The sequence below is a fragment of the Bacillus rossius genome, assembly GCF_032445375.1.
Source record: "Bacillus rossius redtenbacheri isolate Brsri chromosome 4 unlocalized genomic scaffold, Brsri_v3 Brsri_v3_scf4_1, whole genome shotgun sequence".
In the NCBI taxonomy this organism is placed as follows: Eukaryota; Metazoa; Arthropoda; class Insecta; order Phasmatodea; family Bacillidae; genus Bacillus; species Bacillus rossius.
Window position 1 is genome coordinate 5521152 of NW_026962010.1, and position 16684 is coordinate 5537835.

General features: G+C 36.9%; 1 protein-coding gene across 1 annotated transcript in view; it reads right to left on the bottom strand.

Moving 5' to 3' along the window:
- Positions 1-16684, bottom strand: part of LOC134541655 (dystrophin, isoforms A/C/F/G/H-like) — a 935715-nt gene that overhangs the window by 32483 nt on the left and 886548 nt on the right. Inside the window, exons 59-65 of the mRNA XM_063385245.1 lie at positions 15065-15193; positions 11633-11763; positions 10559-10714; positions 8726-8862; positions 7664-7868; positions 6048-6133; positions 250-434 (exon numbers count right to left, since the gene is read on the bottom strand). Of these exons, the coding sequence (XP_063241315.1) occupies positions 250-434; positions 6048-6133; positions 7664-7868; positions 8726-8862; positions 10559-10714; positions 11633-11763; positions 15065-15193 (1029 nt within the window). The remainder of the gene's footprint in view (positions 1-249; positions 435-6047; positions 6134-7663; positions 7869-8725; positions 8863-10558; positions 10715-11632; positions 11764-15064; positions 15194-16684) is intronic.

Genomic DNA, 16684 nt, shown 5'->3' on the forward strand with positions numbered 1-16684 from the left:
TTTCTTGTGTTTATTTTTCGTGTTCTGTTGTGCTGAATATATTGTGATTATTACATGAATAAAAAAAAACACGTAATATATAAAACATTGCGTACAAATTTCTTCGTGACCTGCTACCAACCTGTATGTACACTCATCACCTAATTTTGAGCTAGCCGGAGGTGGTGAGTGGTAACAAAGAAGTGCCAGCTTATCCTGGAATAAAGAGCCTAGTCGTAGCCATCAGCAAAGAGGGTTGCGTCGGTTTACCTCGATATAAGCTTTATCCTTGCCGGCCTTCTCGAAGCAGCTTCGCACCGACGGCTCGATGTTGGAACCTCCGAACGCCGCCACCTCGCCCAGCTGCCGAGGCACCTGGATGCAGTCGTGGAGGAGCAGCCCCAGCTTCCGCTGGTCCACCAGGCGGTTCGGGTCCGCGATCAGCCGGAACAAGTCTGCACGGAGAACACACACAATCCCGTACAAACTGAGGACATAACTGCTCACCCGAGGCTGTTTGTAGTGGGCACGTGGACCCGGCTGAGACTCCCGGTCAGGGCGTTACGTGGCCCGTGTGAGGCGAGATACTGGTCCCCTGATCACTCGAGCTAATTTATTAAGACCCGGCCCGCTCTAGGCGTCTGGCACGCCGCACTGATTAACACACACGGATACCACGGGGTTGGCGACACGTGGCCACACGTCTCGAGTGACTACGCGAACGTCTGGTCTCAGCCGATGACGAAGAGGAACTGGGGTGGGCAGCAAGCAGCTTCCCGCCGGAACAAAACCGTTATTCTTATTATATGATCCTGCACCAAGGTTTAGTTTCAAGGAAGAGACAAAACACTCTTATAATTTATACAATCCCTCATCCGGGCTCAGAACCTTAAACATCAGCTACTTTATATATTAATACTTAAATAATAATTGTTGTTGGTTTCTGGGTGACGTCGCACTGCCGCTAAGCGCCCTCTTGCGGTAGTCCGTGGCGCGCAATTTGAACACACGCGCGTCTACATACGTCGGCGGTACGAATGCCGGGAAGGAGGGGAACTGGACAGTTGAGTCGGACCAGGCTTGCGAGGCGAAGCCTCGGCTGACGTCAAAACAATGTTTTATAATTTACTAGCTAACACATCCGTTTATGGCTTGGTTCAGTTTTATTTCAAAGCAATTTTTATGCTTTCAGAAGTGTAACACATTATTTCTCAGTATTTATCAAGCTACGAAACATAACTGATACCTACAGTGTGTATTTTTAGTACCTACGTAACTAAACACAATGACTGTTAATAGGTAGGGGCCTGTTCTTTTCGCAATCGCGATTTAACGACGATAAACGCGAAATCACCGTTAAATACAGTTTTAACGCGAAATCGCCATAACACAGCGTTTTTACACGAAATTTTGTATTAAAATGCGAAATCGCAGTGTTTTTACGCAAAAGTTAAATACTGGTTAAAATACGTGTCTCGTCAATGGTAAACGAACACCGCAACATGGCCGCCAAACATTTATTCATAAATGCACTAAAGCAAACAAAAGCTTACACACGCTCACGTTATAATGTTAAACCCAAAAATATACTGTAAAAATACGCAAAACTACGGCGTTTATTTTCCTTTCCGGCATAATGTTTGGATAGATAAGACAAACAGGCAAAGTTTTAAAGCGTACGCACACCGCTCGGGGCACTAACGTCAGCTTGGAACAGCGACACCGGATAAATACAAAAGCAAGCAGATGATTGGGCAAACGGTGTTTGGAACAGCCTTACGTGAGTGGCCATATCATGTCAGCCGGGGGCGCTGGCATTTAGTTGGAACAGCGTCGTAGTATCAAGCAGATTAAATCGCGCCAAAATGCGGAAAAATGTAAACAAACATTAATTTTCGAATGGTGTGACGATGATGATTAGTTGGCCAACAGTTTTTATAGATTTTGTTGGGTCGTTACAACAACGCAGAAATACCATAACGCCAAATGTCAAAAATGACCACAAAGCCGAAATAACAAATGAATGAATTTGTGTGTGTTTCTTAAATGTACCTTAACGCCGAAATACCACAATCAAACCTAACCTTACCTTACTTACCTTACTTACCTTACCTTACCTAGCCTAGCCTAGCCTAGCCTAGCCTAATCTAATCTAACCTGACCTGACCTGACCTGACCTGACCTGACCTGACCTGACCTGACCTGACCTGACCCAACCTTTGTGGCAGCCCTGTAATGACATTTTTCGGCATTGTGGTACACAGCAGTTTTCTAGCTGTCGTCGTTGTGATCAATTTGGCATTTCGGCGTTTTGGTGCGTCCTCGATTTTGTTAAAGGGATTAATAGTTTTCCAGATTAGTTTATGGGAACGAACTAATAATCAGTGTCTAAATCAAAAGTATTGTAATATAAATATATGTAACCTATTTGTTTAGGGTATTCAGTAATGAGTAGGTTCAAGTAAAATTATTTAACTTAAATAATTTTAGATATATTTACGGTAACACGCACTTTTTTTTTTTTTTTTTTTTTAAGTTTTTAGCACCGCTTTTGTGTTTTTAAGTGAATTTTAGCACAGCTTTTGTGTTTTAAAGTGAATTTTAACACCACTTTTGGTAATTTTTAATGACGAAATCTGAAAATTTTATTTACCACTTTCAGGGGGCCCTATTAATAGGTTTCAATAGTTTTTTTTTGTGGTTTTTCTTTTAGTACAAAAGTTTACAATCAAAATATTTTTATTTTAAATGTAAACATTAATTTAAGTTATTCTCCCCCCCCCCCCCCCCCCCCCCAATTTTATCAAATCCGTACAAGCTAAATGTCATAAAGAAGTGCTCATTTAAAATAAGATCATGAACCAAAAATAAAAAAAAATTTTTTTGAATGTTCTTGCGATGAGGAAGACATTTTTAAAACAATTCTTGGACATGTGACAGTGCTGGTTTACAATGAATGTCATAGCAAAACCCTAAGAATGGACAGTAAGGATAAATGCATAAATACAAGGAGAGCAAGCAGCCAAAATCAGCTGATATTAAATGATAAATGCCTAGACAGCACCCAGAATTCCATAAAAGGAATTTAGTCACAAAAAAGAATAATTATATACATAAATAAATTACATCATAGACTAACACAGTGTGCTGGCAGAGGAGAGACAGTTGCAATAAGAACAGTAGACACAGACATATAACAATCATATATCTGTGCCTGATGATGGGAGAAAATGTCAGTTCCCGAAATATCGCAGCTGCTTTATCCTAGGAAGCCTACAGTGTTAAACTGTGCTGCCGTTATGGTATTGTGCACATAATCTGTTTAGTATCGTCGTTGGGTTTGTCTGTTCGTCACTTCCATACTGGGAAAAATGAAGTAATATTTTCATAAGCGAACACTACAGTGACACAATCTACATCGCGGTTGGTAAAATATTGTAATATCCCCACCATTAAATATTCTAACTAAATATACTAATGATAATATTAATGATAATATTAATACTAATGATAATATTAATTATCTCATATTTACAGCCGTTATGGAAAGATTGTACTGATAATTAACCAATCAGGTGAGTTGTCTGTGTCTGTGGCCAGGGTTAGAGTCCAAGTCTACCCTCGACATCACTAACTGATGAACTTGGGGTAGGGAACCAATTAGGCCAGGCCACTCTTAATATCGGAGATCTTGCCACCGTAAGTATCAGTGCAAAGCTGTGTGATATACTACCCAGCATTTACCTTTTTACCTTTATTTTTCAAGAATGTGATGCAAACATTACAAAAAATTTAAAGTCTTTTTTTATAATTGTAAACATATTAAAATTTAGGCATAATTCAATTATTATTTTGTAGATTTAACTGATAACAACAAGGCTCATCAAAGTTTTCTGTATCTTTGAACCACAATCTAATGGTGTTTAGGTTTAAAGGATTTAAGTTATTACTAGATTACAAGCCAAAACAATTTGGTTCTTAACTGATCTGCATTTCACAAAAGTGTGAACATTTTGTTACCTGAATGTAACGGGATTAATTAGTTATTAATTTTAATCAATACTCTTTGAGGTAAATTGTCACGTTGCACACCACAACAAAAACATAAATATTACCTAATAACTAGGGACAGGAACTTTTCGGTGAATAAAATTAGTGAAAAGCGGTGAGCGAAAATACCAAAAGCGGTGAGGAAAAATGCCAAAAGCGGTGAGAAAAAAAAGCGGCGAAATGTATCCAAGCATACCTTTTTTAAGAAAAAGTTAAATGAACTCAATTAAGATTGATCAAAATGTTTAAAACCAACATTTAGAAGTGAAAAACCCTTCAAACTTAAAAGCTTTAAAGACCAGGAGATTAGCTACTCTTCCATAAAGTCAAAACTTTTGGGGTTTTGAGGGAAGGTTTGTCAATAAAATATATTAATAACTCAGGTGGTATGCTAGGCCAAAAAAGTTAGGTTTGTTTAGTTTTAGGTTTGGTTGGTTTAGGTAAGTCTTATTTTATATTTGGTCAGTTTAGCATAGGTTAGTTTTAAAATGCCCATTTCCAACTCGCTTAAGTTGGGTTTGGTTTTGAGAGCTTCTAAATTTAAGCCGCTCCATGATTACTGATATTGATGTAGGCATAAATACAAACCTTTAACGTATTTATTCATTCAGCTTAAAATAGTGGGGTCCTGAAATTTATGAAGTGGGATATTCGCTTTGAGGAACACCTCAAAACTGCCTTATCTGTCGAATAGAGACCATCAGAAGAAAATTCTTTGGCCCTATCTAGTGCGTTTATGTCATACTTCGGCATCGCGAAGCAGCGAGAAAACTGTCAACACGATATTCGTTCAGTTACCGCAACGAATAGCCACCGAACAATAAGGGAAGCCTACCACTCACGTAGTTTTGGTTCCCTGCAAGAATTTCCGAAGATTTCCGAAGTTTTGCGTTTTGGTATTAACGCCACTTCAGCCGCTAAATCAGAAGTTCAAGCATGTTGTGATTGACCTAACCTAACCATTAGATTTTTTTTAAATTTCAATTTTTGAGAGAGAGCCAAAGTTGCACGAACGTGGTAGGGAACCGAAACTACGTGAATTGTAAGCTACCGGAACAATAATAAATGCACGCATGTGTAGTAACCTAACACAACCGAAGAAAAAAAAAATGCATACATCCATAAATTTGTTTGTTGCAGTTTAAAATTGCCTGAAGTATTTTATGGTTGAGTAAATTATGAATAAAAAAAAAACACTTGTAATTTTCGTTGCTATCAAAACGCGGTATCGATTTTATCTACCGAACACGATTGATCGTATGATTGAACAACAATCGATTGTTCGTAAACGTTCGTGTTCTTTCTCACATTCTCGTACTGCTACGTTGGTAACACGTAAATTGAGTAACGCGTTTTGTTTTGATAATGGCACGAGAAACAAATGTTGAAGCTTGTAATATTAAAATGCAAAATATAAACGGTCCTGAATTACCGTCATCTGTGGTCGTTAACCTCGCCGTGATATTATTGGCACAGAATGTGGTTTTTGTGGTTATGGCTGGAGAAAATAAATTATTTACCTTGTTTTGCCTAGTAATGTTGTCGGCAGGGTGAAATGTATTTTTATGTAGTGTTTTATTGTTGTCTTTTTTATTGGTGCGCTGGTGTTATGAACAGAAGATGAATTATATCTAAATTATATGTGTTCGTGGCAATTTAAGCTTCAAATAACGAAATTTTGACCAAATTCGCGACGGAACAGTGGAAAATCGCAAAATTCACATTTTCTTAAAAAAAGGGCCAAATTCGCGAAATAACGACGGTGATTCGCGATCGCGAAAAGTACCTGTCCCTACTAATAACCTATTACAGCATTTAATGTAAATAGTTACAAGAAAGAGAATCTTTACTAAAAACTTGTAACATTCACCAGCAAGTAGGTATAAAAAGTATCTTGAACAGTCCCCTTTATTACTATGCTACAACAACTTCAAGAAAATTAGGAAGCTTTAACAGGGTCTAAAATTCTCAATTAACTCATTGGTACAGTAAAAGAGAGACAAAACAGTTTCACTTACATCTATATTTATCATCCAGGTGTCCTTTACACAGTAAAACAAGTCCAACTTTGAACGACAGCACACGTATTTGGCCTGTGCGTTGACTGAAACACAGAACGAGAAAATGTAATTAGCAGCTCATTCACATGAGAACATTACCTAATTAAAAAACAGTTTTGAATATTACAAAATTACTTATGGTACTCACAACGATGTATCACAGTTTTAAGTTTGAGCAATACCAGAAATTGATATCCAGGTTTGAATCAAGGCAATCCAAGAAGTTAAAGTAGTAAAAAAAAAAATGCATAAAGAGAGTATATTATATTAGGTATCTATACGAAGTAAAAGGATAATGTTTTGTTTACAGTCAATAATGTCTTGTGAATAAACCTAAAACAAAAGCACCCACACTACAGTGTCACTCATTTTAATTAAATAATTTCATCCTTATTAACATAACCAATCAGGTTTCTTCTACCTTGAAAAACAAAAATAAAGAATGGCTTGATAATCTGTTTATCTCTACTGTTTCTTCTACCTTGAAAACCAAAAAAAATGTATTGATAATCTATTTAGCTCTACAAGTTTTCTTTTCTAATTTTTATCACTTTTCATTAATACAGGAAGAACATTTTGTAAATGAACCGTGTCTGTTAATGCAGCTACTAGCCAGATACCACCACACGTGCATATATGTCCTCCATGCCATGCGTCAATTGGCGGAGGACGTACGTCATTCGAGGAGGATTGGCTGTCGTCACATGATTGCAACCCGTCACGCAAGCCGTTCACTATCGGTGTTGAGCTGATAGTCTTGTGACGAGTATGATGGAATGATGCTACTGCACGGAGAAGTGAAGTGTAATCGGGGGTTGTGTGTCCGCTGCATCAGGCACAGTTGCACACTGCCAGACACCATCGCACACCATCTCGGGCGGTGTTGAGTGATGGTTTCAGGAGCGCGTACTCATCGCCTGCACCCCCTGTCTTTAAGACTGTACTCCACACAGTTGAAAAGGACATGCAGAGAGTACCACAACGGTTGCACACACTCTCACCGCAGATGGACCCACTCTATTGCACTGATGTCACAGACACAGGACATGTTCACACATGGTGGTATTTGGTTTGTAGCAGGAAAACAGTACTTTTCCGGACATGGGTTCCCGATACAAAATGTTCCCTACTTTACATGCATTAAAAAATAGCAACATGTTAAAAGAAAATTTTTTACACAAGATGTCCTAAAGAGTGTCTAACATGAGTCTTTATAGCAAAATAAAATCAAATAAAAGGGGGTTGTCTGTAAAGTCTGTTTATGGACGATAAATTTACGTGATAACGTCATAAGAAAACATTGATGAAAAATTGCATACTTTTTAATTTTCAAATATTATTTACAGTTTTAGCAAATTTAATTTAAATAATTTGTTTAAATATAATCACGATCAATTAGTTAAAAAGCCCGCCTTAACCTGTTTGATATTATATAAGATTTTCTCGCACGGTGGTTGGCCGGTTCTAGCACGCTCGGCTCAGGCGGAACGTGACAATGAGTCATGCTTTTTTGTGCGTGCAGCAGGCGTTCATCAGTTCATAAGACGTTATCACGTCAAAAATTCGATACAAACCTATCGTAAACGTTGAGCAGCCAGTTGATTGCCATATCGACACATAAAGGAACATTTACAAGCGTAGGGTTGTCCGGGGCTGCCGACTCGTACGTGGACGCCAGGACTGTGACCATGTCGGGGACATCTATCAGCTTGTCGTTCTGCGCTCGCAGTCCGTGAGAGTCAAACGATTCGATGGCGACAGACATGTTCACCAGGTCCACTAAAACAAAACATCACCAGTTTCATCAGTCGCTAGCACCATGAACAACCCACACAGCACACAAAGTTTCAGATACTTCAAAGAAAATATGTCATCTTACTAAACACAGTAATGTTTCTGCAGCATTACATCAATGTATCAGACTGTTGAGCTTCAGTTAAAGAATAGTGGCCATTTGTAAGGTCACAATAATAACCATGCCATATATTTTGTGGTGTGGCATATCAAAAATGCTGCATCTACTCATTTATGTAGAAAACTCATTTTTTTGTGTCAAGTTCAAAATCAGATACTGGTCTTACTATTGGTTAGAAATTAAGTAAGGGAAATCTATGACTTCATGGAAGTTGACCAATGATAAATTGAATTGCAGAACAAAGAAAAATATACTATGTATTATTGGAACGCAAAAAACGCCAAAATAACCCTGTAAAAAAAAAAAAAAAAAAGACAGTGTGAGTTTTGGAGCGATCATGATACGAGGAGTGAATTAATAAGGAATTAAATATTTTTTTAAAAAAATTAATAAATAAGTCCACAATGAGAATCAAGTAGGTACATCTTAAGTAATTTATTGGATATGTGTGGAAACAAGTGCATTAGTCACGAGAGAAAAGCAATGTCTTGTGCTTTTCTTCCATTTTTTGTGCATAATATATTATTTTACAAAAAATTTACATTAAGTTTTATTTTAATCTTTGTAATAATGTAATTTACCTATATTAATCGACTACCACTGGTGACATTGTAAATTTTCAAGTAGTCTAGTAAAATAGAGGGACTGATCTTTTGAAAAAGCTACAAACTAGGATGTCGGCGAGTTGATTCACAGAGCATGCGGTGAACATATTACTTACAACACAATTGTTTTTGGACAGTGCGAAGTTTCATGGCAGTCCTGTAAGCTGAGAATCTCACTTCGTTGAGATCGGAGAGAGAGTTCATAAGTTCTATCATTTTTGGGTGGTCCCAGTGGGTGGTCTCCAACTGATGACTGGAACAGACAGAAGCAGCACTACTCAAACTATACAACTATGTCTATAGAAGTGGAACGAGACAAACAAACTGAAAACATTACCCAAGTACTAAATTACTTAAAATTTTAACATCTAAAACAGCTCTTCTTTTTCACATGTATATATTTAATTAAAAATTAAGAATATATATTGAAAATAAAATCAGTCTGAGGTAAAACAAGAAACATATTTTTTTTTCATTTATATATTAGTATTTATCAATGAATCAATGAATTAACTTTTAACTTCTGTTTGACATCCCACTCAGAGATTAAGGTGGGGTGAAACTGTGAAATGGAGCATTGATGAAATGGTAGTACACTGATAATAGCCAATGGCTTACTGAAAAAAATCCCATACATTTTACAATTTTGAAAATCCAGGAAACAAGCACTTAACCAGTTATATGTCACCATCTGGATATTCAGTTAATCTGACAATAAGAGGATACACATGTCAGTACCTTCTGGGGGAAAAGTCAAAAGAAAAAAATTGTGGTCTCCTTCGTGCCTGAACTGCAACCTACAAAGAGGCAATTTTAGCTTGTGGGAATCACTTTGATCCACAAAGACACGTAACATTCAAGAGGTTCAAGTTGAACTGTAAGGTTCAAGTAGTGAGTGAGCTGACAGATGAGTTCATTAACGCACTGCATGCTTGAGCAACAGTTGTGACTGCGATGGATTGAAGCAGAGACTAGCAGTTGACGTGAAAGATGAGAAGATGTGTGACCAACTTCAGCAGCAGCTGGAAGTAGCAGTTGTGGTGGCGATACAGGCAGAGCTGCAGACTCACCAATCCCGACTCCCGCAGGTCTAGAGGTGAACATGGTGCAGAGCAGAAACTTGGAGCTCCGACAAGAAGAGGCCAACGTGAATAAATTTTTTTTTCAAACTACCCAATCACCGGTAAAGTGATCACTTTATGTCAACTGTCAAGCAAGAGCAAGTAAACTATCCAGTCTGCCAAAAATTAAAAGACTTTAGCTTATTGGGGTAGCCACCTAGGAACAAGACTCCAGAATATATCCTAAACTACTTCCAGTACACGCATGAAACATTAATGACCACTCCTTATCAAAAGGGCCGTGGCTTATTGGTGATACGTAAGTTGAAGGAAATGTTTTCTGCAGGCTGACAGTTGTTTTCAAGTTTTGTGTGGAGATTTTGGAACATTTGTCAAGGACTATAAATTAAAGGTGATTATGTCGACTACTCACTATTTGCAGTTAAACGTGTGTGTGTGTTTGTGTATGTGAAGACTATATTGATATAGACCAAAATCTACTCTTTTGGTATATGGCAGCACACCATTATTAAAGTAGTTTAATCCAGTTGAACTGCTTATGAACCACAGGTTTCGTTCTACACTGCACGTCATTCAGCCGAACTGGAATATGCAGTGCAGTCCAAACATGTGCAAAACAGAAAAACCCCAACGTGTAAAGCAAGTAGCTTCTTACAATAGGCACAGGACCTGAGATGACCCGGTGTGGATTACACAGATGACGACTTATGGGCAGGTAGAGCAAATCGAACTGCAGCCTCGTTATTTCAACGTCAGAAAGGTTATTACAGGAGAAACAAACTACATGCTAGAGGGAATCACAGGTTATACTAGGCCATAGGTACCATGAGCTGTCCCAGGTAAACAAAGGGGAAACCAGTAACTCACTTAATATAATAAGGCACTTTGTTTGCAGTGATTGCTCTTTCCCACGGCTGATCCACCGACACGGACAGGAACCCCTGGTTCGGTGGGGCTCCTTCCTTCCCGAAGTCGTTGAGCTGCTTGTATCGGTCGTCCACCGCTATCTGCAGGAGTTTCCACCTGCACACAGGACGTGACCAACACGTCACAGCATGCTAGAAGCTCCCTAGTACAATATTAATTATAAAATTTTTTACTTTTCAAGATTTAAATGTTTTAAAATTCATTTCAAGGATACAGGAACAAAAAAAAAAATTTCAAAGCAGTCATCAGGACTGCCGACAGAAGTGAAACTTTTTTTGCCATTTTTACGAAATATATTATCACACAACAAATTTGTTTTATCACGTTAGTAAAATAACTCCTAAATTAATATAAAATACGCATTGCCTAGTAATTGTAGATATTAAAAAAATAATGATGTTCTTAATTTTTAGGTTATATTGCTACAAAGACTCCGTTTTCTTCGTTATTCAAACTAAATATCTATATGAGAATATTAATATATTTTATACTCACTTTTTCTGCACAGTAATCATATACTTAAGATTTAAAAGCGCAATAAGTTATACTAATAGGAACAGATATAGTGTTATCGTTAACACATCACGTGACCCATGTCGATGACGACTTACATGAATTTACTCCCTATCCCAACCTTCCCATAGAAGTTTTCACTTCAAAAAATTCTATATTTACTGTTTATCCAGATTTCTTCACACTATTCCAATAAAAACCAAGAAAAGTCACTTCAGCCTATATTTGCCTTATTTTATTGTTTGCTAAGGAACTCATAAATTGCAAATGTTTTATATGTATTTTAATAGTAATAACAACATTTTTTGGGTATATAAAAAATTCTCTTGTAAATCATGTAAACTGTTTGAGGGAGCAGAACAAATTAATTTCTAATCTTATTTTATCCTTGTCAAGAGCATTTTCTAGGCATCCAAAAGTTTAAAGCAGTTATCTATGTAAGTCATGAACAAATTCAGACAGTATGCTTCCAGACAGCAATCTCCAACATGTTGTACTCACCTTGTGTTAAGTTCTTCTAGTTTGTTCAGGTTGATATGTGACACTAGCACGTTGTTCGAGGTGAATGCGGCAGCCTGATCGTTCACATCTTCGACTGTCCTCTGTATCGGCCCGAGACGCTCTCCTAGTTTCTAAAAACCAGAAATAGCCATCAAAATAAATTTAAAAAAAGTTGGTTTACAGAAGATAATTTTACGTGATAACGTCATAAGAAAACATTGATGAAAAATTGCATTCTTTTTAATTTTCAAATATTATTTACAGTTTTTGAAAATTTAATTTAAATAATTTGTTTAAATATAATCACGAACAATTAGTTATAGAAATAAACTGAAATCAAATCAATGTCAATAAATTGTTAATTTGAAATTACGAAATTGGACAAATAAATCAAATTTTTTAAATTGCTGCTTTTAAAAAGCCCGCCTTTACCGGTTTGATATTATAGAAGATTTCCTCGCACGGTGGTTAGCCGGTTCTTGCACGCTCTGCTCAGGCGGAACGTGACAATGAATCGTGCTTTTTCGTGCGTGCAGCCGGCGTTCATCGATTTATAAGACATTATCACGCCAAAAGAATTCATGTTTGTGTAAGAACCATACTACAAAAATGAAGACTACCTGGCTTACCATTAACTGTTGAACACTTGGTGAATGTATGAGGAATTTTTGCATTGACTGTGTAATCATTGCTACAGATGACTCAGATAAAACCAACTTCACTTCAGGCCATTTCTCCCAACACTACAATCCCTCCCAGACCACCACATACAGCTTCTTAATGCTGAGCCCATCTGTAGAGGCAAGATTATATGGTGAATAGTAATAAAAGTGAAATAACAACAAAATATAAGTTTATACAACACCAATTACCAAAATCATTGTGAATCCACCACAAAACACTGAAATGCAAGGAAAAACACAAAATAAAGAAAAATTCTCCTCAATTTCCTCATTTTTAAAAAATTAAAATATTGAATTATTTTCTATATCTTTAGTTTAGGGTTTTATTTAAAAACCTAATATATTATGTCCTATGTAAAAATATTAATTTAGTTTTGATTTATGGTTTTAAAGTAAATAAAAGCAACCTATAGCTGATACTATACAAATGTGGCTAAAGGCCCACAGAAAAACATCATTAGTAAAAGTAAAAATATAATGATTTGCATAATGATTTGCATATTGATTTTTGACTCATATTAATAGTAATATAAACTAAGCTTTAGAAATTGCAGTTTAGAAAAATGTTTGGCCGTACTTTAAATTTCATATTTATAACTTTCTGATGAACGAAGGAACTTACTAAATGTTTTAGTAGCAGTTTTTTGTTTAAATTTCATCAATATATGTATAACTGATTTATGTACACATTTTAAGTATCTTACCATGAAATGTTGAAGAAAATGACCAATGCAATTGGGTTTGATATTAACTTATTATTTGCCTACATTTGTATTCATTTTTAATGACAATAAAGACGAAATCCATTCTTTTTAATGACGAAATTCGGGGTTAACATTTTTGGTCTAGTTATTTAAATTTTTTTTTTTTAATTTTTTAACTCTATATCTCTTGTACACAGGTTGTGTTACTTGATCGTAAGAACGTGGGTCTCTGCCGTGCCGTAAGGAATGCACGGTTGTGCTACGTTTACTCTGGCCTAGCGCGTGACCGTGACGGCGCGGTTATGTTGCGAGCCTCGGGAATGTTTGTGTTCTCACGGGACAGCTGAGGGCGTGTTTTTCTGAGCACCCGTGTCGTGCAGGCGGCTGGCCACACGGGAAAGTGTTGCACTCTGGCGGGCGTTATTGTGACTACGTAGGCACCCCAGGCTTCACAACAATGTTCCCGTTGTTCCCGTGATTGTTTCGAGGATGCGGAGTTTGCTTACGAGGGATCGTTAGGATGCCTCGTGGTCGGTAGCCGATCTGAGAGGCCATCGTGCTGCCCGGCTGCGCGTTGTTTGGTGACGCTGGTGTGGAAGTTGGTGAGTAGAAGGTAGTCATTATGAGACCAGAAAAATAATATGTAGAATCCTCACTTCTAATTGGTACTGCTTACTTTGAAAATTTTTGTATCAGTATGATTTATTTCAGATATGTGTAAGGAAGAAAGTCTCTTGTTGTTGGGATAAAAACGGCCTTGGTTTTCATGTCAAGTAGTTCTAAAACATGATGGCTGTAGAATAATTGTATTTTAATTAACTCTTAGCTCATTAGATTAATCATGTATGAGTGACGGACTTGAAGAATTAACATTACTGTAGAGATTTAAAAGTTAATTTAAATTGTTATTTATTTATTTATTTATTACCTACTATCCTAGAGTTTCATTTATTCGTTTATAGTAATTTATTCTTTGTGTTTGTCTTCCAAGGAATTCTGTTCTATGGGTGCTGAAGTGTCGGTGATTTTAATTATGTTTTAATGTCTTTTTTTTTTTTTTTTTAAATAAATTATCTAGTATTATTTTAGAGAATGCTTGTTTTATAGCTTCCAGTCCCTCGATACCTGTACGGGCTTGTACATACTGATCTATAGCTACCTCTGAACGCTACCTAATCTGAACAATGTTGTTTGAGATAGACGAGCTACGAAGGGCGTGACAGATTTGGTGGAGGCGCCAGGTAAGTATGTCTGAAGGACTGGAATGCTCCTGAAAGGTTTTTATTAGGTGTTTTAGTGTTAAGTATAATCATTGTATGTTTCAACAATGGATGAAAGAAGTCTGAAAACAGGATGTGTAATAATTTAGTGAGTGGTTATGTATATTTTTTGTTCCCAGAGATCCTGTTTAATGACAAGATGATGATGATAATAATAATAATAATAATAATAATAATAATAATAATAATAATAAAGTTTATTTTTTTCCAGGGAACCAGTCACCAGGGAAGGCTATGTGGTAAGATACACAGTAAACAGCATGACTAGTTTGGCTTGTGACCACTAGGTGCGCATTTGCGTGAGTGTATGTATGAAACTATAAAATAGAACAGTTGAATTCGTGACTTCAAAACATGATGTGGTTTGTGTTGTTCCCGACTGTAATATATTAACTTTATCAAAATTTAAGATAGTGTGGAATACATATCAAGGTTAAGAGGGAAATGATAATTTTAAGTGGTTTTAAGTTTTTTTTTGTCATTTTGTTGGTTATGTCACGACAATACAGTGTTGAATTGTTAAATAACACACAGAGAAATCCTGATGAGGCTAGAAGTAGTTCATCAGAGGAGGAAAACTTAATTAATTTAAAAGCTAAGTTGGACGAGTGGCAGGGTGGCCAGGTGGCTGAGTGGCCAGGTGGCAGGGTGACAAGGTGGCTGGGTTGCCGGGTGGCCATATGGCCTGGTGGCCGGGTGGCCATATCGCCAGGTGGCCGGGTGGCAGGGTGACAAGGTGGCTGGGTTGCCGGGTGGCCGCTGTACCTGCAGTTGCTCCAGCATCTCGCCGATCTCCCGCAGGTCGGTCGGAGACTTCCAGCTGCTCTTCATGGCCTCCGCGGCCGCGATGCGACTGGACAGGTCATCCAGGTTCTTTTGGAACAGCCTCATTTTCTGGCAAACACAACACAAACCCAACATCACACATATTTCAATATGTAGATGTAGATAACTAGCTATATCAGTGTTAAGCTTTGCTTATTATTATTATTATTTTATTGAAAATTAAAAAAAAAAAATTCCAAATTAATATAAGTGTGCATAAAAACTTTTGAAATAAATACTCTGTAGTCATCACTGGAGGTTATAATGATGGTTAAAAAAAGGAATGTGAAAAAGCAGTAAATGCTCTGAAATAAAAATTAAAAACATTTGGGGAAACAAATGTTACAGTTGCAGAAATACCCCTTTGGCATAAACCTGCCAACACGGTCGTATTTTAATGCAACAGTAAAAAAAACAAATCAGAAAATTAACAAAAAATTATAGTATGTTTAGGAATGTTTAAGTATCAGCTACTACGAAATTGTTTACTAAACACAGGATGTGCTTGAATCTTTCAGGTAAACAGAGGTTGGCTACTCTCATCCATAGATCAATTAACGCAATGTCATGTGGGGTTTCTAAGTCTGAAGCTAGACCTACGGGATTTTCTATAAAGGGATACTACAGAAATGAACCTAACCATTAAATAACAGCACCCTTCTAATATAGCTTGGTTCGCAAACACTAACATTGGCAATACTGATATTAGTAATGATGTTGCCAAATAACAAAAGTTATTATCCAGATTCTTGGGAGTGAAGAATTTTCGAGATCCTGTGCATATAATACACAACCTCAAGGTAATGTCCTCAATAAACAACACATGTTCTATGCTTCAGATGTACTTATTATTTTACAACCAAAATATTCTGTCACTTGGAAACAAATATAGTACTGGTCTCCAGCTGCAGCCTAGACTTTGCGGGGCACTGGGCTGTTTACTTCTACGAGGCCCTAATATTCTGGAAAGGACCTATTGGGACTTGGAGGGGGTGAGCTAGAGGAAAGGGGTGTTCAGGGGTCTGCCCCTGCCAGATATGAAATACTAGCCGACATACCCGGTGTTGCCCAGGCTAAACACATCATATATAAGGAACATCACTACAAGAGTTTCAAGTCTGTAGGGCATACATACACTTGAAAAATGGGAAATTTTGATTTTTAAAGTCTCATTGATTGCACAATCTCGGTGCATCAAGGCAACATGGACGCCAATCTTCAGCTTCATATTAATTAATTTTACCTGGCATTTCAAAATTCTCAAATTTGTTATGATTTTGACAGCCAAGAAACATGAAATGAGTTTTTGTGATAGAAATACAAACCACATCATGAAGTAGCCGGTGGAATTGCAGTTAAACCTTAAAAGTTTCAGTTCTGCAATAAATTAAATTCTCCTTATTTGTACAACCCAAAAATGGTTAGAAATGTAACTTTGGCATCTGATTATGCAACATAGTATGTGCTGTGTGTGTGTGTGTGTCTATATATATATATATATATATATATATATATATATATATATATATATATATATATATATATATATATATATATATA